The sequence below is a fragment of the Phalacrocorax aristotelis genome, chromosome 2 (assembly GCF_949628215.1).
Source record: "Phalacrocorax aristotelis chromosome 2, bGulAri2.1, whole genome shotgun sequence".
NCBI lineage: Eukaryota > Metazoa > Chordata > Aves > Suliformes > Phalacrocoracidae > Phalacrocorax > Phalacrocorax aristotelis.
In genome coordinates, this window is record NC_134277.1 from 162898464 (window position 1) to 162916939 (window position 18476).

An 18476-nucleotide genomic window follows, 5' to 3' on the forward strand; every position below is an offset into this window, starting at 1 on the left:
ACATGGAAAGATAAGTGACCATACAGCAACTGGGGCTTAGATGCTCAAGAACATGAAAGGAATGTACAGTGAAGATTAAAAACAAAACCACAACAACTATACATTGCTAAAAGGATCTCACATATATGTCTTTGCTCCTGTGTTGCACTTGGCCAATCTTTTCACAAAACGACAGCTGCCAGAGCAATCAGAAGAATTTGGCCAGGTTCTGGTGGCCACAACTGCAATGAATAGCTGTGAGCTGCCCCACAGATCTATTTGGGTGACTGGTATGAAGAAGATAATGAGATGGGCCCACTGCTGCATGCTGAACTAGAAACTCCAATTCACCCACATCACCATTCAGAAGGGGCTCTCAGAAGAAGGGCTTCACATCAGAGAGCCCAGAGAAATGTGCTAGGTTCTTTAAAGGAAACATTAGATAAAATGGCTGTCTGAAGGCTCTGTCACCAAAGTTCCTTGTCTTGGTTCCGAAGGAGAATGCTGCCCTGAGCTCTTGCCCAGTGTGCAAGTTAGAAACCAGCCTTGTCCGCTGTCACCCAGAGGCCAGGAAGAAATACAATCTTTTGCTCTGCCTTTTCTAACCTTGCTCAGAGAGGGTTTGGGAGAAGGATATGCCATAGCATCAGTGCCCTCATCAATCCAGCCCGTGACACAGATACTCAGCTGTATCTTCCCTATTCCCCAGGTGGTCCAGATGTGTTTGGAAATGTATCCCACAACCCTTTTCCAGACAGCACAGCTGAGACACTCTGGCCATTGCACCAAATGGGTACCAGAACCGTGCTCCATCCTGAAATACAGCCCCTTGCTCATCCATCTGCATATTCCCACCTCTCTGACACACAAGACAAGTTCTTTCTTCTACAGGTAAGACAAAATCAGGCCCCAAGCCTATCTCCACAAAGACATTTAAGCACTTATTTAGTTCAGTGGGAATTAAGAGTCTCACTGCGTATATTGGATCTGAGCTAAAAACATTTCTCCAGGTACTCCCATGACCAGCTCCAGTTCAATGTGCCAAGATGATGCTTGTCAATAGGACAGTCATGGCATGACCTCCACGTCAGCAGCGATATTACCAAACAGGCCTTTTGGAAATAATTTTGTAGACTTGCGATTTCAGACTCTGGGAGGCCAAAACCATTTACACACTCTACTTCAGCTAATCTAATTAAATACTGTTATCAGATTAATTAGCTTCTTAACAATAATTATGATGAAGGAGCTGCATTCCCACACTGTAGGGAGAGCCAGCAATAATGAATTCATGTTATTTCTCTAAAGGTCAATTTTGATTATGTTTTGACATGTAGAAACTGTCCAACCTCAGTCAATATGAAGAGGTTTCTTTGCTATATTGTGACCTCCTGAACCCAGCTGGAGGAGCTTAGCATTTCCCACACATTTCTATGGCACAGCTCTGGAGAGATGCTATCAAAGACATACAAGGATACCACAATCCACATCTTTCTAAGCCACAGTAGAGATTTGCTGCAGGCAATAGGAGGGATGGTGTAACTGATCTCTTCCAAAGAATAGTAGAGGAAAGGCGCTTTAGAAGACACATTATTCCATGCTTCCTGCCTGACACAAACATTGGTAATGTGGTCTCACCAATGACAATCCATTCCATCATGAACCAGCCATAGTCCATCCTTCTCACACCTCCTGCCACTCCTGCTTGGGAGGATACTGGCAAATAGACTAACCCCGGAAGACCCATGGCTCTTCCTTAATTTGAAACCATGCCACAGACCTTTACCAATGATCTACAGACAATGAGCCAAACCACTGTGTCCCTTTGCCTGCTCATATAATTTCTGCTGCCCTTTCGCCTGATGGCCTTCTCCCAAACAAGCACGCTCCCAAATTCTCCTCGCAGGCTAATGCATTGCATCCCGGCCAGGGAAGAAGTGGAGCTCACCCGTGCAGGTTTATGTGCTTTGCATTTCTTATTTGATTCCCTGTATATTGTTTTTAATCAATCTGTAGATTTCTTTTGTCAGTAGTAATTAGACTGGAACATTTCCCTCCCCAGGGTGCAGTTCTGTAGGATAATGCTTTTCATTAATAGATATGGGGAAAGTACAGAATGTGGTGAACTTGGGTCTGAACATACGTCTATGAAATGGCAAGCTAATGAGTTAATGTCTGGGTAGGAAAGGGGGGAGGGCATATGGAGAAGGCCAGAGGGCTGCTGTCTGAAATGGATCTCTCTTCTACCCTCAAGTAGAGTGCTCTGGATACAGCAATTACTGCAAGCTGTTCCACAGACCAGATAAACAATGAATCAAAGCCAGGCTAGTGGTATCAGAGCTCACGCATGAGGAAGATGCATTATAGAGCATTCAATTATTATATTTGCTAGCTCCACTTGTGAATTAGCCGGCTACGATAAATGTTATCATGCTGTTGTTTGCTCTGCATTTCTCAAAGTGAACTAAAAGACAACACAGCTTGGAACTGTGAATATTAATTACAAATGAAATTGCAACATTAATCTTTCTTTTTCCTTTCTCCCTCCCAATCTGTTGTGGGTGTTAATGTATGGCAGCACTCCTTACATGGTCAGAAAGCAAGGTGAGGGAGGGCTTTGGGATGTTTGTTAATTACAATATTCACATAAGGAGAGACAATGAAGGCTGAAGGCTCCAGGGATAGTATTTCTAGCCTAAAATTAGCAGACAGCTTTGGATGACTGGATTCCATAAAGAATGAATTATACAGGTTGACTCTTGTCTGAAGGTCTTTCTGCTCTCCATTAGGCTTAGGAAACCTTGTTCATGGTAAGCACCAGCTGGACACACTGATACAGTACCTAGCAGCAAACAGCAAAAGGCTCACATTCCACTTTCAGTAAAGGAGTACAAATCAGGACTCATTGTATTGCACCCGAATCAGTTGGGTGACCACACTGGAAATCCGCGTGAGAACACAAATAGCCTTATAGTGTTTTGATTGCTCTGTAGCTTGCCACTTCACAGCAATATAAACCCACCAACTTCAGAAAATAGTCCAGCAAGAGCCAGCTCAGCAGCTGCACCAGAGCACCAGCGGCAGAGCCAGCTCAGCACCTGGGTTATGTGCAAACCCAACCATCATGCATTTCCTATGTCTGCATTCTCCAGCACCCACAAGGAGAATCTTTGTGGAGCTCCCAGTGAAAGAGGGACACAAATGCTGAAAGCTCCTCAATTCAAAGCTTTATTTTGGACTTTTCCCCAAAAGGAATATTGACGTGTGCATGTACAGGACTTGGACATTTGGACAAAGGACAATATGCTTTGACTGAGAATCAGTCAGGGGCTTTGGAGAAGCTACTTTGAAGAAAAGGAAAAAATAAGAGTAACAATCACGGAACAATTTACAGTTAAAGACTTGGGGCCAGTTTGAACAAGTTTAGCTTTAGAAAAGCACCCACTGGCTTCAGAGGAAGGTTCTGACACGCCAGGCTTTAGAGAAAGGAAGAGTTTGCTTACATCCTACTGAGCCCTTGCACTTAGGAGCAGCGCTAAAGGAAATAGCATGACTTAACATAATTTATCACAGGCACCAGCACTGCTCAGGATGGGCTGGCTGAATAAAATCCTGATTTCAGTGAAGACAGCTGCAAAAACCTGACCAGAGGATCAAGAACTCCATGAATCCCCTTACCAGCAGCAATCAGTGAAACAGTTGATAGATCTTGACTGAGCAGAGGTCAGTCAGTCTCCCAGACTGATTCTACCCATATCAAAGCACAACAGCCTTCAGCATCACCTCACTGTGATTTCAACTGGAAAGAACATAACGAGCCCTGCTGTTGACAATTTCTTTCTTTCCATCTTTCTTTTTGCCCTCCTACTACTTTTCTGGGTGAAAGTTCCTCTGCCATGTTCATTACCTACATCTTAAATAATTGCAAACTGTATTTTGGCAAAGGGTACCATCAGTTTTCATAGTTTTAATTCAGCCTCTGAGCTCAGATTAGCTAGCATAAGAGTCCCAGAGCACCTTCCATCCGTAATCAATTTCTCCATGCCCAATGTCATTATTCTACTTGTTTTGATTTTGGTGTATTGTTATGATGGCTCATCCTTTTTATACACTTTATCTTGCTGAAGTTCCCTAAATAAAGTTTGATATTAAGGTTAGGTGACAGGCAGACTGGTCAGAAAAGCAGGGGTTTTTTTTTTCAGTTCTGGGAGTGTTGTGCACCTCTAGTTGATGAAAGTAGTGGCGGTGTGATTGTCATTGTAATTTGTGCAATATTCCAGTCAGTAAGTGTCTTGTTGAAATATGCATTAAAAAGTCTATAACATTAGTGTAATGGAGACACTCCAACACATCTCTCTGGTCTGGCTTCCTCATAAAGATTTTAAATGACCATCTTAATTAGATCCTAATATGAACAGGAATATTACATAAAGCTAAATGAGGACATAAACTTCAAGTGAAAGCTACATCCACCCAAGTCCCTGCCCTCTGGTTTGCACACACCAAATCATTCGGGAACACTTTCATCCTCCATTTTGGTTCCACTGACTGGGTTTTTTTAAGCTTTTAGCAACAAATGATGCATCACAAAAGCTTTCAAATTTGTCAGAGAAAACAAGAAATTACCTTGCTTAGGTTTGAATCACAATAATCTTGATTACTGCCCTGGCATTTCTTTGGTCGAAGCATTAGGAAACTAACGAGACAACCTACAATACAGTAGATTAACGTGGCCACTTCTCTCTTGCCTTTTTTTTTTTTTTTAAATGTTGCTGATTTTGCCCTAATGAGCTGTTACAGAGGAGTCCAGACAGGATTCTACTGATGAAGGTCACTGTACATCATCTCCATTCATTAACAACAAAGAATGCATTTTGGACCTTTGAAGTAACATCCAAACACCCCTTCTAGAGCTGTCCCATTACAGTCCTCCCTGTAAAGCATATGTATATGTACAAAGTTCTGGCAAGGCAGCCCCAGTTAGATCAGTCAGGATCTTCCTTATGCAGTGACGAAGACCAAGAGGAGACTTGTGCCTGCATTGTTCTATTAAGTTTCCTCTTTTGTTTCCATATCACAGTATGCTCAGTCAAAGCTTTTTTGGTGCTTCACTGATCAAACTGATTTTTCCCTTTGATGATAATACGAAATATGGTAGGATAATAGGGTTGTTATATAATCGAAGTCGACAGCAGGGAGCTAAATTTGTGTTGTTTTGATGAGGAGCACATTAGTGTGACACAAATAGTCTAATCTGATTTATTATTATTATTTCTAATGTTTAATAATCGGGAAGGGTAGGGGAAATGAGACTCTGGGGAATGCGAGTGCATCACAAAGTGATAGCAGATGTGGGTGTGCTACGGAAACACAGGTTAGGTGTTTTGGGTATTAGGATGCCTTGTCATAAGCAGCCCCACTACTACCTGCTTCTAGCTGAATTTCAAAAGAGCAAGTAGCAAGTAAGAGAGGTTGTTCTGAAAGAAATAGTGTCTTAAGTGGAACAAAGCTAATAATGTACCAGAGAAAATATTTTGTGAAAAGCAGTGTTGTGGGAGGAAAGCTGGTATTCATGTAGGGCAATAAGAAGTCAGAGACACAGCAGACAAAAATCAGCTCACCTTTCACTGACTGATTTTTCATGTGTAACTGAAAAGCTGGGATTAACCTTGGACAAAAGCTTCCCTTGCACGATACCCTCTGTTCCAGCTCCAGGCAGCCCAAGTCAGTATTCACACATCAGTCAAGAACCAAAAAACAATGAAAGAGAGAAGCATATTTAGCCTGGTGTACTGATGTGTACTCATGAGGGTCCTTGCATTTGTGGCTGCTCACAAAGCAACGTCCTGCAAGAGCTCATGCAAACATCTCAATGCGTGGAGTCTTGCAAAGGCAATGCCTTGCCGCTTCAAAATCTTGGGTGTAACAAAAATATAGATTGGACAGAACTGCAGGTTCTTCAGGCAGAAAATAAAAATAAATAAACATATTTTAAAATCCTAAGCAATGCAGATACATTTTAGCAAAACACTTTCCCACATACACGGTCATTACAGCTTTTAGACTTAAAAGTGTCACTACGGACACCTACTCTGGCTCCTTCATATCGACACACATAGATTTCTTCAACCATGTCCATAAACTTTGACTAAGCTAAAGCAGAGCTTTTATAAAGCTATTGAGTTTTAATGCAAAGACTCTAAGTGGCTGATAACCCATGACATGCCAAGGTCAGTTTCTCCCCTGGTTAAATACACCATGTATTAAAATTTACTCTTCATTTATGGTTCCAGAAGGAAGATTTAGTAAAAATTAGCTAGAGTATGTAACAGCTTTGAACTTCTGGAGTTCAATGTGATTTGTAAGACATTAAATATTATTTTTATATGCAGCAGAAATAGAATTTCCCTCTGTTCTTGAAGGAAAAATAGGACAAAGGTAACCAATACTTTATATGATGTAATATGTTTTCACAAAACTGTTTAAATTCTTTTGCTGAAAGTCCTTTTACAGTTCTCCTTTGGTAGGCAGAGAGAATTTCACTCGAGTTCTGCAAAATCCCAAACTTCTCCTGCATTTCGCCAGTGTCAGATACATCCAGCAGTCGTACACAATACAGAAGTGTATTTTCCTGGCATTCTTTTTCTTACTTCCTTAGCAGGAAAAGAAACCTACATTTATTTGCACTTCTGGGATGCCACAGGCAAAGACTAGAAAAGTGAATCTAGGCAGTACTGTGAACCCTGTGGGTCACCCTCATGGAAACCTGCTTCTAGATGCCAATCACTGCGGTGGTTTAACACATCCTGAAACTGCTTTTCTAGGTACCCTTGCTTCAGTACCTCTGCCATCAGCATCTGCCTTAGGACATGGGACCAGCAGCACAGCGTTAATGCACCCAGCGTGCTGTCCTACTGTGCTGAAGGATGTTATCCCTGTACGTTAGGCAGAAAAAGTCCATCCTCATCCATCCTCGTTAAGAATCCTAAGTTATTTCTTCTACTAATCTTAATGGAGGTTCTCATGCCACACAAATTTATAAGCCCAAAGGAAGCTGCATAGGGGAGTCAATGTCATGGATACTTGCTTTTCATTTCCTTGTTGAAACACAGATATGGAAATTAGGAGAACATGAACGTATCTATCTGATATAGCTAATAATTTAAAGCCAGGGAGAAAAGAACAGAGGAGGAATGACATTCCTCATTCCTCCCTATTAATGCTCTTTATAGATGCCTCTTTGAAAGGGTATCAACATCCATCAGCACACAGAGCTCAGAGCTGGGACTTGTACAAGAACACACCATCTAATTTAAGAAAACAAAAGAGATTATTGCTTTTACACTGAGAGCACAAGATGGTTGAATCAGAAGGAGGTGATTAGTGCCAAAAAAAGATGGGATTTGTATGGCAGCTTAACACGGAAGGTGATTTAAAAGATAGGATTAAATCAGAGACAAAGGTGCAGGTTCATAAAACTCTCAGTCCTACCCCTGTCAAATCAAAGGTAAATCTGCCAAAGCACTAAATCCCATGTAATCATTGCAAATTCCTATTGTCTTAAAAGGGAGCTGGATTAGGCCTCTAATTCGGTTCTGTAAAGTCTGTTTGGTCCAGATGAACAACCGAGAGATGGACAACCTCCAAGGAACAACTCTATGACATGGTCTCAACATCCTCCACTACGACTTGCCAACGCAATCACTCCCAATGTTACCCTGCAAACACTGGAGTAAAAGTGCTTTTGCCCATTAACTGCGAAATGCGTTTTGCCTTTCTGCCTCGCAAAAAAGCAATACCACATCTAATCTCACAAGTTCCCAGTGAGCCAAACACAAGATACTGTCCCTTGAATTCTTCCTGAGACCAACAAAGGCTTTCCATTATTTACAAATCAAAAGCATTTAGAGACAATCATCTTTATTTTTTTATTTAAAACAAGGAATGCCCTGTCACTATTATGTAAGAAAAAAATATAGATCCAGCTATTTATACCCATCCTAATCCAAGCATTCAAAAAAATATAGTTCCTATTCATGCAGGTAATTGCTGCACAAAATAATAATAATAATAATAATAATAATAATAATAACAATAATAATAATAATAATAATAATAATAAAAAAAAATAACAAAATACTCTTTAGTTCCAACAATTCTCTCAATTTATCTTAAAAATCCCACTTTCAAATTGTTGGAACAGTTGAAAATGATAAAAGTAAATATAGTTAAATCAATAGGATTATTTGCTTTTGATTATTAATTCCATTGCTAGTTTTTCTTTGTTTTTATTATGCATACCAGTTTTACAAAGTGCATGCTTTATTTTTTTTTTTTTTTTTAATTTTGAACTGGCAAGCTAAAATGATCCATCTTTTCCTGCCTTTTTTTTTTAATGTTAATACAGTCTAAAATCTAGCATTAAAAAATTTATCATGATACACCTGGTATATTGACTGCTTATGGCGCATGCTTGTCTTGGCAAAAAATAAAACCAATTGGCTCCCCTCCCACCCTCCCCGTTCTTTTTGGAAGCAATCTAAAAGTTAAAAGCAGGCTGGAACACAATTGCTTCAAGGGAAAAAAAAAAAATAATACCTGATGCTTTAATTTTTGTCACATGGCACTAGTCGTGGAATTGCCCGCACGCACACGCCCACACGCACACGCCCACCACGCACGCAAGCACGCACGCACGCTGCAACCTGCTCGTGAGGAAAATAGTTTATTAGGTCAGGAGTGCCACTGGCACATGAAGGCTCCCAGCTGTGTGTGCAACTTTGGATTTGGTACCCACTTCACGTCACCTTGAATCCTCTGACATCCACCAAGGGGGTAATGTAAGGCATACTTTGCTGGAACAGTAATAATCCATGCTTCATGCTCAAGAGCTGAGTCTCAGAGGAGGACTGGCTTTCTCTACTCCCTTTGGCCTCGCTCCGTCTCACTCAAGGAACAAAAAACCCAAAACAACAGAGAACTGGGGAAAACAAGGAAAGCAAAAGAAGACAAATCCCTTTAAATGGACTTTCGCCTTTTCATCAGCCTGTGGTTATCTGTAAAGCTGTGCAACCCAGGTGAGATGGAGCTGACAGGAGATGGGAAAAGGCTGTTTTTTAATGTGCTTGGCGAGATCTCCTCTATCTTGTAAGAGATGGAGTGAAAGTACTGGGGGTTCAGCTTTGAGCTGAACGAATTTTGGTGGGACACCACCCGGCTGGTGTACTCATGGGACCTGTAACACATGCAGGAACAAACTGACTGAAGGTCTGTTACTTCAGCCTTGTACCGTGGCCGACCATGCTGGGAGTCCTCTTGGATGTGGATAATCATGCTGTTGCGGTTCCCAGCCAGGGACGCCCGTTCCTCGGCATCCCGCCTCTCGTCCTCGCTGTTCATGGTTAAGAACCTGAGAACAACCAGATTTAGAAATGCCCCAATGACTGTCAACCCCACTAGAATGTACATAAAGCTAAAAGCCACGTAGAGAGGCTTCTTTTGAAGGGCCCCTTTGGTCTGCAGGGCCACATAGTCTCCAAACCCTATCGTAGTCAATGTTATAAAGCAGTAATAGTAAGCGTGGAAAAAGCTCCATTCCTCGTACTGGGAAAAGGCTGCTGCTCCAATGCAGAGTGTTCCCATGCAGGAGAAGAAACCCACAGTGACCATGTTTTCCATGGAGACCTCGGTGCTCCTCATCCCACAGCATTTTTTGATGCGTTTCAAGAGGTACTTGACGAAGGTGTTCATGCGCTCGCCCAAGCTCTGGAACATGACGAGTGTCAGTGGGATCCCCAGGACCGCATAGAACATGCAAAAGGCCTTCCCCGCATCCGTTCCTGGGGCAGCATGTCCATAACCTGGGAGGGGGAATGAAAAGACAGGACAGTCAGCAAGGCAGGTGATGACTACAGCTCCCCCTTCATGCAAGCCATGTGAATCGCAGAGACACTGATGCTGGAGCCAGATCCAAAGCTCCGGGAACATTGCAGCCACACAATCTTCCTATCTCCTCGCCCACATCCTCCATCCGAAGCAAACAAGACACAGAACAACAAAGTTGCACACACAGGAGTGGGAAAGACAAAAGAACGGCCAATCCATCCTACCTCAAAGAACTGTGCAGTCTCCTAAGCAAGATTATATCGCATTCATTTCCTAAAGAAATTTCACATCCATCCCGTATCGCGTGCAATAGCGGAAACATTGGAAATAGGTTGACTTGCCTACAGTATTTTTGAGAGGAGTTGGTGTTGCCCTGTCTCAAAACCAGAGTGCACTGGTGGCATCCAAATTCCGAGTCTGCTGGCAGCACAGAGTTAACAACATCCACAGACCCAATGACCAAAGAAATTCCTTTCCAAACTCTTCCATACTGAGCAAACCTTTCTCCTAGACACGCTATGAAAGCCACCCACTGCTGGAACACCATAGGACTTTAGGGGTTTAATGCCTGCTCTATCTTTAATTATTGAAGAATAAACAACTTACCATCTTGTTTTATAGTTTACAGCTTTTTCAGCTAGTGTGGCAAAGGCAATTTTGTTAGGGTATTAAACTAATCCGGAAGAGAGGATGTAGCATGTTTTGCAGCATAGTTTACAGATAGTAAAATCATGGCTAAACCTTTATTCTAAATCAAACCATAAAGGGTGTGTGTGTGTGTGTCTGTTCTGAAATTATAATTTCACTTTTTCACATCATGGTGCTTTAAAAAATGGCATTTCTTACAGCTAAGATTCTAACTGATAGTTCCAAAGTCTCCAAAATGGGATGGCTGGGACTCACCTGGCCTCGGTGTGCACTGATCACTTGAATACCACTACCTAGACTCCCCTTAAAGCCAATGAATAGAAATATGCACTTCCCAGGTGCAGTTTATCTCATCTACACCTAGGTGTCTAAAGCAGGTCAATGAGTTCTTCTCAGGAGGTGCCCATTTCACTACAGACATTGTAACAGAAGTCTAGGGACAGAACTCAGTTCAGGATTAATATACTTAAATTTTGGTATCTTGTGTGCGTGCTAGGTGCCCAAGCTCCCATTATAGTCAATAAAGATTTAATGAAAACAGCCAGTAGTGAGTTATTTAACTGACCATCCCAAGTCTACCTTATGGCAAGATGAAAGGACGGTACTGACTGTTCCATTGATTGTATTCGTTAGGTCCCCATTAGACTGACTAGACATCTGTTGACTGCCAAAGAATTTAGACACCTACTGCACAGGTAGACAACTACGTGCAAACAGCTGAATGCAGGTGTCTTAATCATGAGTAGAGCTCCACCTTCAGTGACTAGCTCCAGTGTAGGAGCCTGCAGTGTAGACACTGCGGGTTTAGATTGGCTTTATAGAAAGAGGTACCTAACATTATCTGAGACCCCATAGCTATCAGGATATCCATAGAGGGCTGGCAGATGGAACACAGGGCATACAGCAGACCCACATGCTTACAGAGCAGAAGCTAGACAGCACCTGAGATACTACTGAGGCAGACTAGAAGAGCATGGCTATTCTCTGCAGACCATTCCCATTGTACTGCCTCATCCCTGCCCAACACCTTTAGACTCAGGTTATGGACCTGCTGCTCTGAATTTGTCTTATTTTTTTTTAACGTGTTGACACTGCCTACCGCCCCAACCTCCTGTGGCAACAGATTCCAGAAGTTCACTGTCTGCTGCGTAAAAAAGTATTGCATAATTTCAAGAAGGCCTCCTTGTTTCAGCTAAAGCCCATTAGCTCTACTATTAGACTTCTGTACCTACCTTATCCATCACCTGCATGACTTCAGCTAAACTCAGCTTTACCTCTGCCCTCAGTTGTCTCCCATCTGAACTGGAGCCACAGCCCTTTTAGCTCATATAGCAGAAATCACATGCCTTTGATGTCCTTCCCTGGACCTTCTCTAGCTCTATCCCATTATTTCTGAGGGCAGAGATCAGAACTCTGCATAGCCCTGAGGATGTGAGAGCACCACAGAGTCTGCAGTATTGCTAGAACAAAAATATGAACACCAGGCAACCTTCAAGATGAAAAGCAACAGTGGACAGGAAAATAAAATGAGAAAACCAGCAAGAATGCCCTCCAAAAAGCATCAGGTATTTCCTTAGCTCAGTTGCTAGCTGTTGGCAGATGGATGGGATGCAAAAACCAGTCTACAAAGAAGCACATAAATCAAAACAGGAAGTTCTTTTTAGGTTACAAAACAAAGAGATTCACCTGTTGTATTGGGCCAGGTAGCCTGTTCATCATAAAAAAGCATTTCCAAATTAGCTGGAAAGGGAAGTGTCTTCAATAGATTGATGCTGGGTTTGTTCCACCTGACTGTCCCTCAATAAAGGCTATAATTGCCTCTCATTACTAAGATCAGCTTTTGAACTACAGGGGTGTTAATTAAACCAGGGACATCTTCCCATTTTATAGCTTTAGTTACAGCTGATAAAGAGAAGGAAAGCTTCAGAAAATGTGATTTTCCAGATGGTTGCAGAGATGGCAGTTGGTAGAAACAGCTTTCACTTCGGGTTCTAAAGAAAATGGTTGGGGTGAAAAAAGATTTCTTTTGATATCACTATATCCCTCTCTCCAAAGGTATCCACAGAGACAGTTTACGGAGGTTATAAAACATTAATATTATATGCTGACACACTATCTTCAGTTGAATTTCTAAGATTTGTCACAGACTTTGTAATTAACTTGGGACTCACAGCTCTCCCACAAGATAGGAGTATATCCATATCCCTGTTTTACAGAAAGGAAAGCACAGACACAGGCTATAATTTCTCTCCTATCCACATAGGTAGACAGAATATCCAGAAATTCTGATTTCTATTCTGCCCCACGTCACACTCACTTTCCACAATATCAGATAAATGTCTTTTACCGTATTTTCACCATGAAGCTGGGGTAAAGAAAGTACTTTATTCATGAAGCTGTAGTAAGACTTTACAAACAGATTCAAGTACAGGGGATCAGAGTCATATATTTCTCCAGTGCAATATGGCTTTAAATAATAGGCACCTCAGTCATTGCTTTTAGCACTCTGAAATGAGGGGTTTCGAAATACACCAAAGACAGACTTAACTCTCCATAACTTTAGCATTACAGAATCTATCCTGCCATACAGAGAGCAATACATGAAAAGTAAACTCCAGCAAGTGCATGTTCTCTGAAATTCAGTAAATCTCAAATTTAAAACAAACCACTGTCTTCTTAACATCAGAGACTGCCTCTGAGAAAAATGAGAAGGTCAGTAATTGCCAGGGGAAGAGGGACACAGAGGATCATTAATGCCGGAAAATAGCCCTCTGCAGTGCACTGGGTCAGTCTCCACGTAGTTGGGTTTTACTTGTGTCAAGGCAGAAGCAGAAGCAACTGCCTTGGTAGCAGATTTCAGCTACCAAAATTCAGCCTAAGTTCCTCTACAAGAATGCCACTGCCCTTTACCAGAGTATAAAGTGATGACTCCATGTGAAGCATAAGAAACACAAAGCTTAAAGAGAAATAGAAAGGTTAAGCATGACATTGGTATTTCTCACTCTTCTGTGGTGAAGAAGAAAAATCAAACAGAAGACCTTAAAATTAGGTATAGCAAATGCATCCCCTAACAGGCCATGGGGCTGAGGTAACAGTAAGAAAGGTAAAAATGGAGTTTTACATTGGACCACACCTAGGTAAATATTACCTATACTACTCCAGTACACTAACCAGTTTGCTGAGGTCCCACAATACAGCAATATGACCACAGCACGCACAGGTTTGTCTGATATTTAATGATAGATAATTTGAATGATCAAGGACAGTCAAAATAACTCTCACCTTGATTGGAAGTGATGTCATTAGTACTCTCCCTTTCATAATACCTCCCAGCTGCTTAGGCTTTCAAGACAGAGCTCATCCGGGTTGGCACTGAGAAGAATAGTTTGGCATGAAGAAATGTCATGTCTCAGAGTGCTACTCCAATTCTGGACTGCAGAGCATCAATGCATCACCAAAGCCGTCTCCTTCCAGTTATGGAAGGGCTGGGCTACAGACATCAAGCAGAACTGCAGGGCGGTGTAGGCAAGGAATGAAAAGGGTCAGAAAGAAAGGGCTGACACCAAATGGGTACTCTGTTGAGGTCTTCCCTGCCTTTGATTTTTCCAGGCCTTGTCTGTTCTCTGGTGAAAAACTCTCAAAGACCATGTGCATCTATATGTAATTCTAGAAAAAAAGGGAATACTATTTTCTTGTTTGCCGGATTATAAAATCATAGAATCATAGAATTATTAAGGTTGGAAAAGACCTCTAGGATCATCAAGTCCAACTGTCAACCCAACACCACCGTGCCTCTTAAACAATGCCCTGAAGTGCCACGTCTGCAGGTTTTTTGAACACCTCCAGGGATGGTGACTCCCCCACCTCTCTGGGCAGCCTGTTCCAGTGCCTGACCCCTCTTTCAGGGAAGAAATTTTTCCTAATACCCAATCTAAACCTCCCCTGATGCAGCTTGAGGCCATAGCTATGAAAACCTGGGGAAAACCCACTCAGCCTCTTTCAAAGCCTATTTTTCCATGGTGCCTTTCAGATGAAACATAAAGAGAAACTCCTTATTACAATCCATACGAGGGCCATCCAGGAGGACAACCCAAATAGGTTTCTCTCACTTCTAAAGGGACATTGAGCTGGGCTGCCAGGCCACAGCTATAGCATGCAGTGGAACACTGTGCACAGCTACCCTGAATCCAACAGTGACCACAAGCAGATGGCTGGGGAAAAGTGTAGGAATTATATAATTATATGTGACATTTCCCCCAAGTATTCATGTACCCAGCTTCATCATTTGGAGCTCACGGTTTTTCTAAGCCAGATATGGTTTCACTGGTTTTACTAATGCACAATGGATTTCTCTTCCATGAGCTTGGGCATTGTCCCTTGAACGTGTATAAACTTTTAGCACCTGAACATCCTATGGCAAGAAAGTCCATAGATTGTCCATGTGTTCTTTAAAAAAATCACCATCGTGTCTTTACTTCTCTCCCATTACTATCATCTGATGTCCCCACCTACTCTATGGAAGACATGAGACTATTCCCCTTCTTTGCGTCACTCATGATTTTATGGACATTTTATCAACAAAAATGCCGTGCTGGCAGTCAGGCCCTAAGCAAATATCTTTGGCACCGTATAGCCTCACGTGGACAGACCAGCTTGCTTAGATCTATAACAGTGATCTTTGCACCATGCCTAGCTGCAGGGTATAGACAGGCCCAGGACATCTGTCTTGCCCTCCAACCCAAATTCTCTTTAATGCTTTGCTTCTGGTGCAAAAAGGATCTCAATAAGCAACTTAATGCTATTGCAATGATGCAGGCTGCCTGGAATAAGTAAATCCATAACAAAAATAAAACATTAGGGGAAAAAATCCTGAATACTTTCAGTGTGTTGCATCTACACAGTAACCACGTCCAGTACTGCAAGGTGACATCTGCTCTAGCAAACTAAGCTGGGACAAGGGATCGATTCCACTACCAACCCACGATTGTCCACACTCTTAAATCATTAGCACAGTTCCTGTCATGGCTTTATCCTGGACCAACCAGCACTGTCACAGGCAAAGTCCATGCCTGGTCCACCCGTGGAGGTTAACACTGGCCAGGGACCACTGCAGCAAAGCACCACTCTGGAGCAGTAGGTGTGTTTAGCTGTTACTGACGTTCTCCATGCCATCCCTGCTGGCCTCGTGTCTTACAAAACACAGGTTCTGCTCTACTTCATAGGATAGAAGGAGCCTGCATGGTGCAAAGCACTAGGCTATGTCAGAAATTGGGAGAGGTTTGTCTCTAGAAGTGCACTGGTACCAAGCCAAATACATGGTCAGTGTTAAAAAATAAAAATTAAATGCGGCAGTGGTAAGTTATTTATAGATCGCGTTCCGGCCAGTGTGTAGCTGCAAAGTGTCTACGCCTCATTCACATTCACAGTCAATGTACAACAGGTTTTAGATGTCTTGAATCAACACTCTGCGTTATTCATGAGGGATACTTTATTTCTCTCAGGAGCAGGTTCCTTCCTTCATTCATCTACACATCACTCATGCCCATGATGGACATTTGGGCCTGGTTGTCTCTGACAACAGCCTCTGGAAAGAAATAAACTACTCCATCCCTGTGACTCAAACCTTTCTTACTCATGCTGGCAGCAGTCCTGGCCGTGAGATAATGAAAAGAGGATAAAGGCACCTGTTACTCAGATGGGCACGCATAATTCAGATTAAAACATCTTCCTGATGTCACACACTTCACTTCAGAGGTCCACCTACGTCAGAGAAACTGCCACAAAGAACAGGCTGGCTCTCCGCTGGATTTGCTGCTCATGCTTTCAGCAGGGAGAAGAAACAGTGTGGCCTTCGCAGTGCAGATGAAAGAGGTTTCAGTAGGGATCAGGAAGATACTTCATCTAACTAACCGGTAGTAAACTTATTTACCAGGACAAAGGCATTCTTCTGTAAGGAAATTGAGAGCACATTACGGATGCTGCTGTACGTGGATGGAAGTTGCCATGTAACTACACCAGCCTCCTGGCACACGAGCACTACTGACTGCTCCCTCTTCTCTCTCCCAGATGTCTGGGCTCTCCCTGAATCCCTGAATCCTGCTGCCAGGATTCCTTTCTCCCAATTCTTTCTCCCAAAACATCTCCAGGACTCCTTTTTTCTTTCATTCCCTTGTTAGCCGATCTCACATGAACTGAATAATCTCTCTTAGTTTGCACAGCTTCCCCTTCCATGCTCAAAGACAGTCTCTAGCATCAGGTCGAAGTGTGGGACATGGCTCCTTACAGGAACACACAGCAATAGGGGTTGATATCATCCCACGTTGTGAAGTCATGGGCATTGTGTGAGAGGAGGAAGGATGTGCCAATCCCAGGTGCGACCTCAGATCCAAAACCCTGCTACAAGATTGGCACAGCCTCTCACCCCAGCTCATCCCTGCTCTGTTATGACTCCTTCCATGTCCTGACTGCAGGGGTAAGGCCACGTCACCTTGGAAATTACTCTCATCACTTTGCATTGTATCAAGACCTGCAGAAGACCTCCTATTCTGGGCAGTAGAGACACAGCAGATTTCCCTCAATTTATTCTCCCCAGCACGAGCACAGATGTCTCTTCTTGATCTTGGAACCAAACTTTCAAGATGTTCAGCGAAAACAGCTTCACAACCAGCTCTGACTGGCTGGGCAGGCACACACATGGCACAGGCAGTGTCCAGCAAGGAAAAGAGGACGTGAAGAAATGGCTTCTTTCTGTGATCTGCTGACCGGCAGGTGAAGACTCAGCCAAAGCCAGTCTTCTTGCAGGCGGGAGGCCAGCCCTGACCCATGCGCATCTTGAGTCAGGACAGACAACCGCCTCGGCCTCAGAAACTACCCCCAGCAGTGATTTCTGTAAGTTCAGCAGGCATGCTGAATCTACTGCCTGTCAGCAAACTCAGTGTATGACAGCCCAAAGGCAGAGCTGAAGGTCTCATCCAAAACGATGTAAAAGTCTGAAAATTGCTGCTGAGTCAGCACGATGCCAGCTTCCATGCCACTCATCCCTCCACCAGATTTCCTCACTCTCTCCATTGGTCTGGCCTGCAGCCATCACACAATACCTCCTGCCTTATGAAACCTGAACCTTCTGCTCTGGAGTATTACCCATACTAATTTTTTTTTTCCTGTAGCTTCTCTTCCAGCCACACAAAGTTGCAGTAAATACCTACATGGTGAATGCTTTGCATTGCCCAAACTGCCTATTGGCATCAGTTCCCTCCTGATTGTTAAACCATGTCCCATTGGAAGATACAAGCGTAGGAAAACTACTACATCAAGCGTGCTTGTGCAACTGCTTAATAACACAGCCCCGAACTCCTACAGCCATGATGGAGCAAGAACTGAGGCCATCAGCTGTGACAGCCTTCTGGGTAGTCCTCCTGTGGGTCCAGCTTGGGAAGACAATACGTTTCTCACATTACCTTAGTGGTCCAAAGGCAACAATTTAATTTTTTGAAACACAGTCATGCGCCGCCATCCCCATTTCTGATTCAGGGTAAGACTTAGGACTTCAGGTTTACGTGGTTTCATCTAGGGATCACACATAATAGAGTTAGGCGTTCCCCATAAGAAGTTGACTGCCTTGAGAAGACTTCTCTTGGATTCTTAGAGGATCGAGGCAAATAACATGTTCTAGTCCCAGTAAGGCTTTTGGTAAAGTCACCTCCGTGGGACATGTTGAAGAACTGTTTCAGAGGTTCTCAGACTGCTTAGACTGGGCTTTCCTCCTCCTTCCCTGCCTGGACTCCACCACCAGCATGTACATGGGATAGTCTTCCCTATGTGCTGCTGGATGCCTGCCTGGGGTGGTAAGGGGACAAATCAGTTCAGTTCATTGGGGCAGAGTAATTGGAAGTGCTGTTCATTCAGTAGTGTGCCTGGCAGAGGTGTGTGCCCAGGCAGTTTCCACCCTCCCCACAGCTGCAGAG

General features: G+C 43.0%; 1 protein-coding gene across 1 annotated transcript in view; it reads right to left on the reverse strand.

Moving 5' to 3' along the window:
* Positions 1 to 730: 730 nt before the first annotated feature.
* The window catches only part of KCNK9 (potassium two pore domain channel subfamily K member 9), a 96717-nt gene continuing 78971 nt past the window's right edge, over positions 731 to 18476 (reverse strand). The window contains exon 2 of the mRNA XM_075085892.1: positions 731 to 9839. Coding sequence (XP_074941993.1) covers positions 8998 to 9839 — 842 coding nt within the window. The 3' untranslated portion in view covers positions 731 to 8997. The remainder of the gene's footprint in view (positions 9840 to 18476) is intronic.